The sequence below is a fragment of the Tachypleus tridentatus genome, chromosome 7 (genome assembly GCF_004210375.1).
Source record: "Tachypleus tridentatus isolate NWPU-2018 chromosome 7, ASM421037v1, whole genome shotgun sequence".
In the NCBI taxonomy this organism is placed as follows: domain Eukaryota; kingdom Metazoa; phylum Arthropoda; class Merostomata; order Xiphosura; family Limulidae; genus Tachypleus; species Tachypleus tridentatus.
In genome coordinates this window covers 41,128,650-41,143,661 of record NC_134831.1, presented here as the reverse complement: position 1 = coordinate 41,143,661, position 15,012 = coordinate 41,128,650, and the positions used below count along the sequence as shown (strand labels likewise).

Genomic DNA, 15,012 nt, shown 5'->3' with positions numbered 1-15,012 from the left:
TTTGTACAAAAATTACATGCTGTGTGATGGACAAGAGCATGGAGGGGTGGCACTGTTGGTTGATCAGCATGTGCCTACCCTGTCTTTGCCACTCGACATGCCCTTGGAGGCCGTAGACGTCCGTGTTTTCTTGGGTCATACCATCACTGTTTGTTCTCTCTACCTGTCGTCTAGAGAGACATATGATAAATCAGAACTTGATGCTCTCATTGAACCGTTGCCATCTCCCTTTTTAATTCTGGGGGGCTTTAATGGACATTATACACTCTGGGGAAGTACTAATATTGATAGGAGGGGTTGCTCTGTAGAGCGTGTATGCTCTGATCACAACCTTTCTCTTTTCAATACTGGTTCTCATATTTATTTTCATGCACCTAGTCAGTCCTTTACTGCTATTGATCTCTCAATTTGCTCCTCTTCATTATTCTCCTATTTTTCGTGGAGGGTTGACAATAATTCACAAGGCAGTGATTAGTTTCCTATAATTTTGAGAGAGTCTGGCAGTGGTCGATGCCACCCGACCCGCATGCCCAGGTAGAAGCTAGATCACGCAAACTGGCCCTCTTTCACTGCTCTTGCAGAACTCGATCCTGCCATTGTCTGTGAGCCATCAATAGATGACTGTGTTGCAGCAGTAATTGACTGTATTATACAATGAGCAGCTGCTTGTATTCCTAAAACCTTGCCACATGGCATGGAAAACTTAAAAGCGGGCTTGGGATACTTTCCGTAGATATCCCACACTCTCGACCTGCATCACTTTCAAGCAGGGCTGTACACATGCTTGGTGGGTTAAACATCAAAGTCAGAAGGAGCCTTAGGTTAAGCTCACAACCAGCATATCTTCTATCACCAGTTCAAAAGTCACGTGGGACAAGATTCAAAAGATCAGTAAGCAATATAATTCTGTTCTCCTCTCGATCTTGCTCTCTAATGGCCAGAAAGTAGCTGATACCCAGAGCATCCCCGATACTCTAGGTGAAAGCTTTCGCTGGGTATCTAGCACTTCTGCTTATTCCTCCACCTTCTTAGCCATCAAGACTCGGGCAGAGTTATCACCACTTTCCTTTCGAGGTAATTGTTCTATGACTATAATCGTTCCTTTACACTGGTGGATCTCAAACTGGGCCTTCATCGGTTTGGCAATACATCATTTGGACCTGATGATGTACACTATGAAATGCTGTGCTATCTATCTTCTGCTTCTGTTGCTATTCTGATTGTTTTTAACTGGATCTGGCAGGAGAATGTTTTTCCTGATGCCCGGCACCAGGCTATTGTCCTACCTTTCTCTAAGCCTGGGAAGGATACTAAGATTCCTTCAAACTACTGTCTAATTGCTTTGATGACCTGTCTCTGTAAGACCTTAGAGAGGATGGTTAATGCTCATCTTGTTTGGTTCCTCGAATGAAACAGCCTCCTCTCTCCCATGCAGTGTGGGTTCCGACAACAGCGCTCCACCGTGGACCACCTGATTCGACTTGAAACGTCAATCAGAGAAGCCTTTCTCAAATGACAGCATCTTGTATTAATATTCTTTGACATTGAGAAGGCTTATGATACAACATGGAGGTATGGCATTTTGCGAGATCTCCATATATATGGGTTACATGGCCATTTGCCCATTTTTATTAAAAATTTTTTAATGGACAGGAGATTCCAAGTTTGTGTGGGTTTGACACTTTCAAGTCCTTTTCTACAGGAACTTGGAGTCTCTCAAGCTGTGTTTTGACTGTCACACTTTTCAGTATAAAGATTAATGCCATTACTGAACAACTCCCTCTCACTGTTGCAAACGGGCTCTATATTAACTACTTTCGCATCTCATGTCAGTCGTCGAACGTGAGGTATATTGAGTGGCAGCTACGGACTGCCCTCAGTCGTTTACTGAAGTGGACAACAGCAAACGACTTTAAATTCTCTCTCTCTAAAACTGTTTTCATGCACTTGCTGTCAATGGGATATTCATCCTGATTCCAAACTCCGTATTGGTGAAGTTGTACTGCCTGTGGTCCCTGAGACCAAGTTCTTGGGGATTATCTTTGACCGTAAGCTGACCTTTATACCAAACATCAAGCAGCTATGGGTTAAATGTACAAGAGCACTGAACATCCTCCATGTTGTCTCTTCCACCAGTTGGGGAGTGTATTGATGTTCTATGCTAAAGATATATTGTGCTCTTATTCGATCAAAACTCAACTATGGATCACTGGTCTATGGCTGTGCCAGATCCTTGGCTTTAAAGATGTCAGACCACATTCATCATCAAGGACTTTGGATCTGCACTGGGGCTTTCTGCATTTCCCAAGTTCAGAGGTTACACATAGAGTCTCATGAACCTTCTTTGCAACTGTCTTTACTATATGCTTCAAAAATTTGTTCCTTACCAAAGCATCCCACCTGGGGTTGTGTTTTTTTTTTCTCGTTGGGCCATACTTTTTCAGAACAGACGATCTGCCATTGCTCCTTTTGGCTTTCATATCCAGGTGCACTTGGATGAATTGGGTCTGTCCTTGGATAACATTACTGTATCCACTGGTTAGCCCATCCTACCATAGCTTCTTACATTTCCCAAATGTGACCTATCTTTAAGTCATCTGAGGAAAGCAGACACTCATGATTGGAAAGACTGTCTCCTATTTGCTGAACACCTTTCGAACCGTCCTTCCATTCATATTTATAGAAGTGGTTTGAAATCAGGTGACTGTGTGTGCCATGGTTTGTTGTTTGTGTATAGAATCCCCTGTACAGCTTCTGTGTTTACTGCTGAACTGTATGCCACTTCTCTTGCTCTGGATTATATAGAAGCTAAGCAGTACTCAAATTGCACTATTTATACTGACTTGTTTAGTTCTCTACTGGCCCTGTAATCGCTTTACGTTAGTTCACACCCTGTTCTCACTGATACTCAAAACCGACTGGCCCATTTCTCTTTAACATTTACTTCTATCCAGTTTTTCTGGATACCAGGTCATGTTGGTATTTGGAGGAACAAACATGCTCACCTTAGCTAAATCTATCTGCTCTGGCACTATCACTACTGTGCCGGTTCCATACATTGACTGTAGTTCTGTATTCAAGGCTCTGTTTCGTTCCAGTGGGCAGTCAACTTGGAATGAGCAATGCGAAAACAAGCTTTTCCAAATAATACCCTTTATTGGACTTTGATTGTCTTGCTTTTGTAAGGATCAGAAAGAGGAAGTTGTTCCTATTAGACTACCATTGGTCAGTTTTTTAACTCGTTTTCTTTTATCTGGAACTGATGCACCAGTGTGTAGTCTGTGTAACACTCAGGTCACAATAAGCCACATTTTACTTTCTTGCCATCATTATGAGTCTCAACAACGACACCATTTTAAACATGTTCTGTCCCAATGTCTGTCCATAACGTTAGATAGTGTTATTGGTAATGGTGACACTGTCTACCTTGATAATGTTTTTAGTTTTTTAGCTTATACGTTAGTTACCTTTTTTAATGTGATTCCTTTTTAAGAATCAAAGTCCATCTCGTTCGATTTGAAATTAGAAAATGGTCGTAACTTTACATAAGTTGAAATCAGGACTGGAAAGGCCAACTTCAGGTGACTCATGCTGCTGTTTGAACTACCCGTTAGTCATCATGGCAAGTTATTATTAAAATTTTGCTACAGGTCTTTTACAACTTTTATTACTTTACTTTCTGAAAATGGTCACAACATCACATAACTCGGAAACAGGACTGTCAAGGCCAACTTTAGGTGACTGATGGTGGTTTTTGTACTTACCTGTTAGTCTTTCTGGTGAGTGATAATTACAATTATACTATGAAAGTCCTTTACAACTTGTATTAGTGTTGCTTTTCTCTTAACGTTGTAGACTAGATATAAACATTTGTTTTATGCTTTTTTTCTTTTTTTTTAAACTTTGTTTTGCTTTACCTGAATTTCCTTTTACGAATTTTGCTAAATTTATTTTAACTTTTTACTGGATGTTTGGTGCAGATAGGCTAGCTGCTTTGTGCCATAAAGCACTAAATCAACCAACCAAACAACAACATTATATTCACCTCCATGGCTGAAAGGGGGAGCATGTTTGGTTGGATAAGGATTCAAATCTTTAACCCTCAGATTATGAATAGAGTACCCTAACCACCTGTTCTTGCCAGTTCATTTAATAAAAGAGAACTATGGAAAGATTTCTTGTTTAGTTATCCTCACTTGAGGTGACGTAGGAAATTTTAATGTCTGTGTATGTTTATGTTTAAAAGTAAATTGTTAAATGCAGACTTATTTTGAACAAATAAATGAATTTGCTTGTGGTTCTTCTTTAGGTTGACTTTTATATAATTGTGCATGGTGTGTTTTTATATATATGGTATGCACTGTAGAGAAGATAAAAGATACAATAGTTTCAAACCTTTACTAGCCAATAAATGAAATATATTTATAGAGCATAGTGAGATGTCTCTATGATGTGCAACAAGCCACATGTGTCATCTAAGTGAGGTAGGTGTATGTATTACATCAAAGTGCATGTAATATATACAACATAGCTCCTTGTTGGCACTTAGTAAAATTGTCTTTGGTGAACAGCAAGGCACTTTGATGGTGATAATTGAGATGTCTCTTTGATGAACAGGAAAGCACTTTGTAGTGCAAAGTAACACACAGTTACTAAAATTGCTTCATTGCTTTTTAATTATAGAATGTTTAATTAATGAGTAACAAAGAGAAAGAGGATCTTAAACTATTCAATGGTAAACTACATGGATTATCAGGTTACAAGAAATGCTTTATTAAAAGTTACAACAAACTCCATGGTGAAGAATTTTGGTTCTCTCCAGAAAAAATACACATTACAATTAATAATGTTTCAGGATGTACATGCAGTGAAACTATTTTGCTGGTTCACTTCTAAAATTACAAAGACGTAATGTTATCAGTGTGCACGTGTTGTTGAGTGTTGGCACTTTTGTAATATTACTAAATCAATTATACCTGTCAGAAGACATGTATTAGGCAGATACTTAGATGTATTGATATGAACATGCTAAAACGGGATGAGGTGAATCCAGAGAATAATAGGCCTTTGTTTTTGTCAAGGACAAGTCATTCTTCATGTACAAAATGATGTTATTCTTAAAATTTCAAAAAATATTTTGTTTTTAGGATGCTCATCAGTTGAAGAGGCTTCAGGCTGCTCAGGCTGGAAAAGTAGCAGTGACTCTTGCCTCACATGTGACTGCACAAGTTGCTGCAGCAGCTGCTGCTGCTGCTGCACAGCAACGCACTGCTCAACAAGCTGGTGTTAGGCAAGGGATAACGAAGCAAGGGGTGGCACGGACAATGACCGAAGCAGATTTGGCACTGCTGAAACGTCAGCACATACAGAAACAAGCCGTAGCCCAGGTTCGTGTTAACGGAAGTTGTATAGAAACAAAGATTTTAGTATATTGAGCTTAACATTTCATCTAGTTTCCAGAACTCATAATAACAAGAGCCAGCTCATGTGATGGTTACTTAATGTTATGTTGTCATGTTTAATTTACAAGTGTTAACAGACTGATATTGTTTTATTTTCTAGTTGAATCAAGCCCAGTTGTTGGCTCAAGTGCAGCTTCAAGGTCAGCAGCCAATAACAGGGACAGTACAAAGTCCTGTTGCAACATTGGTAAAAACTGTGTCAGCTCCTACGTCTGCAGTCACAATACCAGTATCTGCTGTCTCAAAAACAGGAGTCAACATAAATGTTAGTTTACCTCAGGTGAGCAAGATACTAATGAAAACTTGCTGTCTAAAAAAATATTGAAAACTAACCTTAACTCTTACTTGTAATAATCTTTTATAAGATGTGTTAAGAGTTTTATAATTAATGAAGGTTGTGGTACTTTTCTTTGAAAATTTATTCTACCATTTTCTAAATCCTAAATTCTACATCATATTTTAGTTGTTTTTGTTTTTGTAAAATAGCCAAAAGCCACAGGTTCAGTTGTTAAGGGGACATCAGTTACTCCAACACAACACCAGGTGAGACTGTCTCATCTTCAACATCAGCTTGCCCTGCAGCAGGCTCAACAAAGGAAAGTCCTCCATCATCAGCAAAAGGTTACTTCTCTTGCTCAGGTTGGTTACTTTAACTCTCTAATTATGGGTTGGGTGGAATTGACTCAGTTCATAACTGTATTCTCAAGATGGCTGGTATGGGTATTAAAACTTTAATCAAAATAAAAGTACAGAACAATGTTTTGACCTTCATAGGTCATTTTCAGGTTAAGAAAGAGAGAGTTTGCACCTGACCATTGCCAGGCACATGTCTTAGGGACAAATGTGTAAATGGGTGTGGGGCTGTAGGGGGTGGGGCATTGCAGTTAGATGTTAGGTTATTAGTTAGTATGGGTATAAAGGTGTTACTTTATAACCAGTTCATGACCATGAAGTTATCCATGAAAGTCATTATAGTATGATTTTTGTGAATGTACACATATGTTTGCAAAATTTCACATATTAATTGGTAAACATTACAAAGCAATCGTACACAAAATATCAGGTTTTTGAATTAAGGTATTTCAGTCGAAGATTTTGTCATAAATGTTTTTTTTCAGTATGTTGACTATTCAACATGCAGAGTAATTTTCATTTTAAGATTAAAGATACTATTTTTGCATCAGAATCTTTTCAAATTTCACATCTGAAATCTTTATAACCTCCAGATAATTATCAAATGTTTTTAAGAAAAGTTTTATATTTTGTTATTTTTCACTGTCGAATTATAATCTTTGTATGTGTTTCATAAATTGCCCGATCTTGTAACCAATACAAAAAATTAAGAATGACTACAAATTGTAACTTAAAAAAAACACAAATGTTTAATCTAAATACCTTAAATGTCATAAAATTATGCATTGTGTGTGTGTGTATATATATTGTTTAATAGAGAAAATTAATACTGATACAGTTAAGTAAATTAAAACCAAATCAAGAGGAAGAACTGTGTTATAAACAGCATATCCAAACCCCTAACTACTTAAATTAGCTTGTTATAATCATAAACAAATCCAAACAGGAAACAAGTTAAAAACTTTGCAGTAATTTAAAGGATCCCAGAGTACAAGCTATAATGTGGGGTATAAAATGTACCTTAGGTTTTGGAGGTGACTGTGGAAGTAGAACCCACATTGGTGTGGGGATACACCGTCTATAAATCTTAACTTCCATTCTCCAGTCTTGCGTAAAAAAATAAAGGAACAGCAATATCAATTAAAATTAGATATAGAAATTGGGAGAGTGAGGTGTGGGCACTCAAGCATACAAATTCACACATCTGTATCACCCTATACTGTCTGTAGACAGTTGTGGAAAGATGACTGCTCTCCAAAGTAAAAAAGAAAAAAAAAATAATTGAAAAATAAGAATAAGAAAAATAAGGTACTACTATTAGGGGTAACTAAGTTAAATAAATTTACTTCTTGAAGTTAGCTTTCCAGTTCCTATTCTCATATTAAGGTACTAATTAGTAGTCCAGTAAACGAATTATGCTAGTATGAAGGTTCCCATCCAGTTATCTTAATTAACTAGTTTGACTCCCAACCACTACCCATGAAGTCTATTGTAACTTATTGTTCTCTTAACGAGCCTTTATATGCAGTAAGTTGTACATCTGCATGAAATGTTTAGTAATATTTCTTTAATTTTTTATTTCTTTGTATTTATTTAATACATTCTTGTATTTGTTATAAAACAGTTTAATAAATTTATTAAAAATGTCTTTATTAAATCCATTAACTATTAATTTTTGTATCAGTATCTCAATGTTACTGATAAAATATTGTACTTTTTTTTACAAGTTTTACTATCCCTGAATAATTGCAAAGTTATAATGCTTATAACAGAAGGGTATGGTACATTACTATTAAAAGAGGGTAAACCAGAAAGGCAAAATATTTTCTTTTATCAAAAATATTTACATTGATATCCTAATCAATTATTTTGATTTCTTATTCTATATAATGTACTTCTGTATTAGATATTGAAATATTTTCATTTTCTAATTCTACTGGATAAATAGTGTTAATAACATTATTTGAGGATTATTTGTATTAATTAAATCACCTATATATCTGTTGAAATGTCTGGATTTGTGTAGTATTCAATAAATCTATTCTCATAATAGTAAAGATATACATTTGCTATACAAGTAGAATAGTTAGCTGCCATTGGAACTCCTATTACTTGTTTAAAAACCTGGTTATTGAAAAATATATAATTATTGTAAATACAGAAGCTTAATATATCTTTTATGTTTTTGGAGTTAAATTTTCTTTTTTTTAGTTCTCTGAAAGGATAAGAACTACCTTATCTTATTCTTATTTTTCAGTTAATATTTTTCTTCTTTACTTTGGTGAGCAGTTACTTTCCCACAACTTCTGCAGACAATGAAGGTTGATATAGATGAGGGACGTTGTATGTTTGAGCACCCACATCTTGCTCTCCTAATTTCTATTTCTGTATCTTTAAGTTTAATATCTATTTTTATTTCTCTGTGTGAGACTGACAAATGGGGGTTAAGACTGATAGACAGTGTATCCCCACTGCAATGTGGGTCCTATCTCCACAGTTACCTCCAAAACCTAGGGTACATTTTATATCCCACATGGTTTGTACCCTGGGATCCTTTAAATTACTGCAGAGTTTTTATTTTTGTTTGGACTTGTTTTTGGTTATAACAAACTGACACATATATATGTGTATTAGTTTTATTATATTGACCTTTTAGCCATTACTTACTAACATTAAAGATGTTACATGATGTTTACCCACCCATGTTACTGTAATCAGTAGTATACAACTGGCTTGTCTTGGGTGTGTTTTAATGGACTAGTATTTTGTATAATACAGACCTGTATATATACAGTATTACTATTTAGAAATAAAATGTTAAACTTATTTTTCTTAAAACAGTAAGTACAAAAATACAGCTCACATTTATCTTTTTAGGTTGCTAAGCTTCAAAACATTTTGTACTTGGAAGATGCGAGAAATAATTTTTTTTAGGTTTTATTGTATGTGTATTTGAATCACCAAAAAATCATAAACATTGTATCAGTACCAGAAAAATCCATTATAGTTTATCAAGTTTAGTAATTGAACTGCATTTAGGTGAAAAAGGATATGAAATATCAAATAGGATAAAATCTCAACATGCCAGCATGAAGGTTTGTCTCGAAAGATAGAGATGCCACCATTATATTTGAGAATAGCTGAGGAAACCACTTTTTGAGATATTCTGAGCTTCAGTTGATTATTCACATGTCATTTGTAGAATTAAGTGTATGTAAGGGGCCATATCAAAAAATTGAGGGTGGTGAGCAGAACCATTATTTTATTCAGTATATTAGTGCTATTTTAGCTTGTTTGCATTCCTTATTGTTACACAACTATAGACTTTGTATTCTGACATCACAAACGTAAATTTGAACCAGTGCTACATGCATTTAACATACCATGTGACATATAAATATAGGTGTTTAGTTGTGACTTTTTAAAAATATTAACTTTTTTAATTAAGAAATCAATCAACCTATAACATGAAGATTTGCATTATAATCCACAGTTTGATGCCAAACTTAATGACATAAGTTCATAAAATAGTAGTTTAATAAAATTTTGAATGCAAGTCAGTTAACTCCTTGACGTGGCTTTTGTTTGACCCATAACCCATCATGATAGGTTAATGGTCTGAGACCTTCAAAATAGATTAGAGTAATAAGCTTAGTTAGGACTCAACTGTAGTGTACTTAGTATCTATAGCTAAACTTATAATGCTATTCTAGGACCTAATGTCAGACATTTTTTAATGTTATTGTACTAAATCTTTAATAAATAATACTTACATCTGTCTTTTTTTTATTATTCATTCCTAGAACAGTTATGTTGACTTAATAATTGAGCTTTTCAGCTCTCTGGTGCAAGCAATAGCTTGCATCGTTTTTCTGGTAAAATTCTAACTGTGCATATTTACAAGGTATACTTGCAGTAGAATTTTAGTATGACAAGATTTTCGTGTCTATGATTATAATTATTTTATGTTATTCTAGAAATCCTGTATTTAAACATGTTAATATTAATGCAGATGTCATGCAGGTCTGCTTGTCTGTTATTATAATAGTTTTTTGTCTGTCGTGATAATGCTAGTGCACCCTGCTATCTATGTACACATGTTGAGTACACACCATATTATTATTATTTAGGTCATACTCTCCTTTAATTAGTCAGGGATTATGGATTTGTTGGCTGAAGTAGAATAACTTTAGTGCAGTTTTTTTAGTTTTTATGTAAATTATTTTGTGTGTTGAAGTCAGCTTATTTTTCTTGTTATGTAAATCAGTTTCTCCATTGTTAATATCCAACAGGACCACATTTTCCTTACATTTAGGTAGTGAGATAATTTTAAATATGGTGTATTTTATCTTGTGTTTATATAACCATTAATACATTCACAACATAACCTTTGCCAAGTTATAGTAAAATAACAGGTTTTAATCTTCTTAAAATAAGATCATAATGAACAGAAAGTGGCTTTGATTGTTTAGAATAGTGATTTGGTGGTTTTCAGGTCCAAGGTAAAGCAGCTCTTCCTGCTCAGTTGAGTACGGTTCAAATACTGCAAGGGTCACCTCGTGTAGCCACCCAACTGTCAACTAAAGCGTTGCTTGAGCAAGTGATTAATCAGGTCTTGTTTAGTTTTAGTTTTTGTTAATAGGATATCATTTTGATTAGTAGCCACATATTAGCTTTCCAGAAAAGTTCTTATAAAACAATACCATTTCAGTTATTATTTTGTTTATAGATGATCCAGACAGTTTTTTACAAGGAACAACTAAAGGTGAAATAGTAAGCAACTGCATAGTGCTGTGTGATATTGTGGAGAAAATATGGTCTAATTTACAATGGCAGCACAGATGGAAGGAACTGTGATTTGAAAGACCCCCATCTTTCATTTCCAGAAAGTTTTTCTAAACATTTCCCTTTTTGTATGTGTGCTCTCTCTGTGGATTAGGCCTCAAAAACCTTTGCTGCAAGTGTCATACTGAAGCAGACAGCTGCTAACCATTTAATCTTAGTTCATTAAATACCATTTCAACTTGTTTTAAAAATTGTGGTAGTGTTAAGATTTACAGTAATTTTAAGTGAATGGCAAATGAGAAATATTAATAATCAAAATAATTTCACTGCTAATTTTTATGAGTTGAAATTTTTGGATGTTTTAGTTATTGTGATTATGTGAAATAAATCTTTAGACATTCGGTAGGTCACTTATCCAAAATTTGGATTTCAACATTTCATCTTTAAATAAAAATTGGTTTTTGGGTGCCTTTAAAGTCCTAACTTTAGCTGTGAATCAGATATCTATCAGCTGTTGATTATGAGTAATATATGTAAGGACTAGCTTAAAATTTACATTAATTTTTGTTTTCATTTTGACACTGGTCTACTCCAGCCTTATGAATATGAATAATATTTCAGGTAGCAGCAGGGGGCACATCAAATTTCACTGCAGTTGGAACTCAAGCGCAACTCTTGCCCCATGCTTTTCTCCAGGCAGCAACCACCACCTCTGCTGTCAGCAAGCAACAATCTGTCACTTCCACATCTGCGCAATCCTCTGTATGTAACACCACATTAGGGACCAGTGTCCCTCTAGCAGTGGCCACCACAGTTCAGGCACGGGTTGTTCCCCTTGGCCAACCTCAGCCTGCTTTCAAACAAGCAATACAGGTATGAAACTTTTAAAAAACAAAACATACATCATTCAACAAGTTAATAATTTTTTTGTGATAGGCTTAATATATATATGTATATATACACACACACACACCTTCAGTAATCATGTTTCTTTAAAGGACTCAATTCAAAAGCTATAAGCACTTATCTGGAACACTAACCAAATATATCCTTTTCTTTGTATCAGGTTTAAAAGAATTGCAATTTACGTGTAGAAATGTTATGTTAACCATTTCTTGAAGAGTTTATTTATACTACTGATAATCTACATAATTTAAGTTTTACAAGATAAGGAATTAAATCGTCGGTTTGTGTTTATGTAGGTAGTCTCTGCTGCCCCAAATCTAGCAGCAGGAGTTCAAGCTGGACTGGTGGCAGGAACCTTAAAATCTCATGTTGCAACTCAGGGCAGTATTGCTGTCACCACGGCAACAGCAGCACTTCTTAAGGGAACACCTGCCGTGGTTGTCAGTGGCCAACAACAAACTCCTGCAGTCATCCATCAGGTGGCGCCTTCCTCTACAACTGTGTCAAACCAACAGCCCATGACCTTAGCTGTGCGAGCTACGCCCGTCTCCCAACCTCAAGTCCAGGTCCAGCAGTCTGGTCCGTCCTCTATAAACTCTAGCCAATCCCAGGTGATCACACCAGCTCAGCCTGGTCAGAACCAACCTCAAGTCCAGCTTCGAACTGTGGCTCACCCCCAGGCCAAGACCCTCTCGCAGTCAACTACCACAGTGATATTAGCTCAGGCACTTGCAGGTCAGGCCGGGGTAGGACAGAACGTCACCACAACAGTTCATGAGGGTTCTTCTAGCCAGTCCCTCTCTGGGACTAATGTTATAACCACTTCAGTAACTCCTTCCCTTAGTTCTCCAGCTCAGGTTGTGCAAGCTGCCATTCAGGCAGCAAAACAGCAGCAGAGAGCTTCTCCGTACACAATGCGTTTAAGAAACCCACCAAAGCAATAGTTACATTAACGTACTTTTCTTTAGCATGTTGCATGTTCGTGTGGCTGTGGTGTACAAGCGTATTTAGGCAGTGGTGGTGATGTCATAAAAAATTGTAATATAAGCATTGAGCAGAATAGAGAGTTTACTGTGTGGAAAATTGTATTGATGAATTTCTGTAGGTTATCTTAGCTAGCTCAAGAACAAAAGATAGGGAAGATGTTTTCTTCAAAAAAACATGGGAAATTCACGAGGTTATGTTGTGAAGAAAACTTTAGTCTTGTATACGATGATACTAATAACCTGTTGGGGGGGGGGGGGGGGTAAGGGGAACATTTAATGTTCACTGCCTGTGGATGTTTCATCTATATATAAATCTAGAAGACCAGTTTGTTTACATGGGCTATTATTACCAGTGGCCTGCTTCTACACCAGTAAGGGACTGTATATTTAATTCCTTCTGTTGATTCCTTTTGCATGGATGTGTATTGCTGTCACAATTTCAGTGTGTGCTGTGATTTTAACAGGTACGTGCATGGTCATTACGTCATCAATTGTGTACATAGCATTAACCACATAAGGATGCACTCTTGTAATTGTTAAATGTTTGCTCATTGCAGCAGTCTAGTTTTGTTAGTTCTGTAGAATCTCTTCTTTGTATAATAAAAAACACACGTTCTTTCAGGTTTTTTTTATCTGTTAAGAACTGGTTTTGTATTCCACGGCCAACACTTGTACAAAACACACCAAATTAGATTTTTTTTTTAAGTTGAAATATATTCAATATTTCAATTGTACTATGTATGTTTGGGTGTACGGGTATATGATCACTTGTGGGGACTTATTATTTGTTCATATACTAATAAATGATTTCCGAGTGAAATATTTTAAATGGGCTGTTGACTGCCCATCAAAGCGTGTAGGTGTAGGGGACTTCAAAATTTTATTACCACATTTGAAATTTGCGATGAAATGGAATTCCGCCTGATCAGATTTGTTTTCTTTGTGTGACATTAGCAATACATGATGTTTCAAAAGTTGTTTTTTTAAGTTGTTAAATGTTACACTAGATGGCCTCACTGGCGTTTGTATTCTCTAAACACTCGTGTACTTAAGAATGTTTTTTTATGTATATGTAAGGAGTTTTCTCTCTAGGTTGTGAATTAGTTTCGATGCATTAGCATATTTTAAATTTTCAGACTGAAATAGAAACGGATTGCTTTGCAGATAGAAGAGTTGTAAATAAAATTTCATTATGGTTTCCTGGGCAAGACTACGTTTGAGTTGTGTACAATAACGTTTTATTTGTTGTTGCTATCAAACAAATGTTTCAGTGGAAAAAAAAAGGTTCGGATATAGCGAAAATTTTCAAAACCTGGTTTAAGTGTATCATGACTAAGCGGAAAAAATGTATGAAACTATAACAGCCGAATAGATTATGAACTAAACGGTAAACAAAGCTTAGAAACATTTTTTTCCGACTATAATATTTCAATATTGTTATAGTAAGTTTTTAAAAAGTAGAACATATTACACCTGTTATAACGAATATCGTGTTGTTTTTACAATAAATATTGACATCAGTAAAGAATTTCAACTTAATGTATCTTATTGTAACATAACTATGGAATATAATTTACTACACACACACACAATAAAAACATGTATCTTCAATACTATCATTAGCTAATGTTATTTAGAAGATTTTTACTTGTTAGCAAAGTGAAGTGTTTTAATATTTGTTTTCTAAATTTCTCTGTTAGCGTGCAGAAATTTTTTGTGATAACCAAGATGAACGTAGCGCCACCTGTTAACCTTTAATAACACGAGGGAAAAGGAGACATTTTTCATATAATAAACAAACTAAATTCTCTGCGAGTACCAGTTAAGTCGCGATGTGTTTTCCGGGGTCAATGACTTCAAGAAACGAAGAGAACCTTCATTATGGTAACGCTACAGTACAAGCAAGTTTATTAATACAGGCTTAACGTCCTAATTCTGGCAACAAGTATTTTGTACACTTGTTACATAATAAGATACGGTAATGTTTTACGTGAACTTTGGCAGTGTTGTAAACAAATGTACTAAAACTAGTTTAATACGGGTAAAGTAATTATGGGTTACTGGAAATTGATGAATATATATCTTGAAAAGTTTTACGAGAAGTTATTTAAAGAAATAATACGAATAAAATTAATTGCAAGTAATTTTTTAAATATGTAAAAATAATTTAGATATGAAGAAACTTTCGCTTTATTGTGGCATAAATGACAGTGCGAGATTTATTAAGCTTTGCGCCCATT

At 35.3% G+C, this 15,012-nt stretch overlaps 1 protein-coding gene across 7 annotated transcripts in view; it reads left to right on the top strand.

The window, feature by feature from the left end:
• dom (domino helicase) overlaps positions 1-13,975 on the top strand; it is a 103,558-nt gene extending 89,583 nt beyond the window's left edge. For all 7 annotated transcript variants that reach the window (XM_076511268.1, XM_076511264.1, XM_076511267.1 and 4 more), the window contains 6 exons: positions 5,148-5,387; positions 5,563-5,742; positions 5,949-6,101; positions 10,591-10,707; positions 11,502-11,753; positions 12,083-13,975. In XM_076511268.1, the coding sequence (XP_076367383.1) occupies positions 5,148-5,387; positions 5,563-5,742; positions 5,949-6,101; positions 10,591-10,707; positions 11,502-11,753; positions 12,083-12,730 (1,590 nt within the window). In that variant the 3' untranslated portion in view covers positions 12,731-13,975. The remainder of the gene's footprint in view (positions 1-5,147; positions 5,388-5,562; positions 5,743-5,948; positions 6,102-10,590; positions 10,708-11,501; positions 11,754-12,082) is intronic.
• The last annotated feature ends 1,037 nt before the right edge of the window (positions 13,976-15,012 follow it).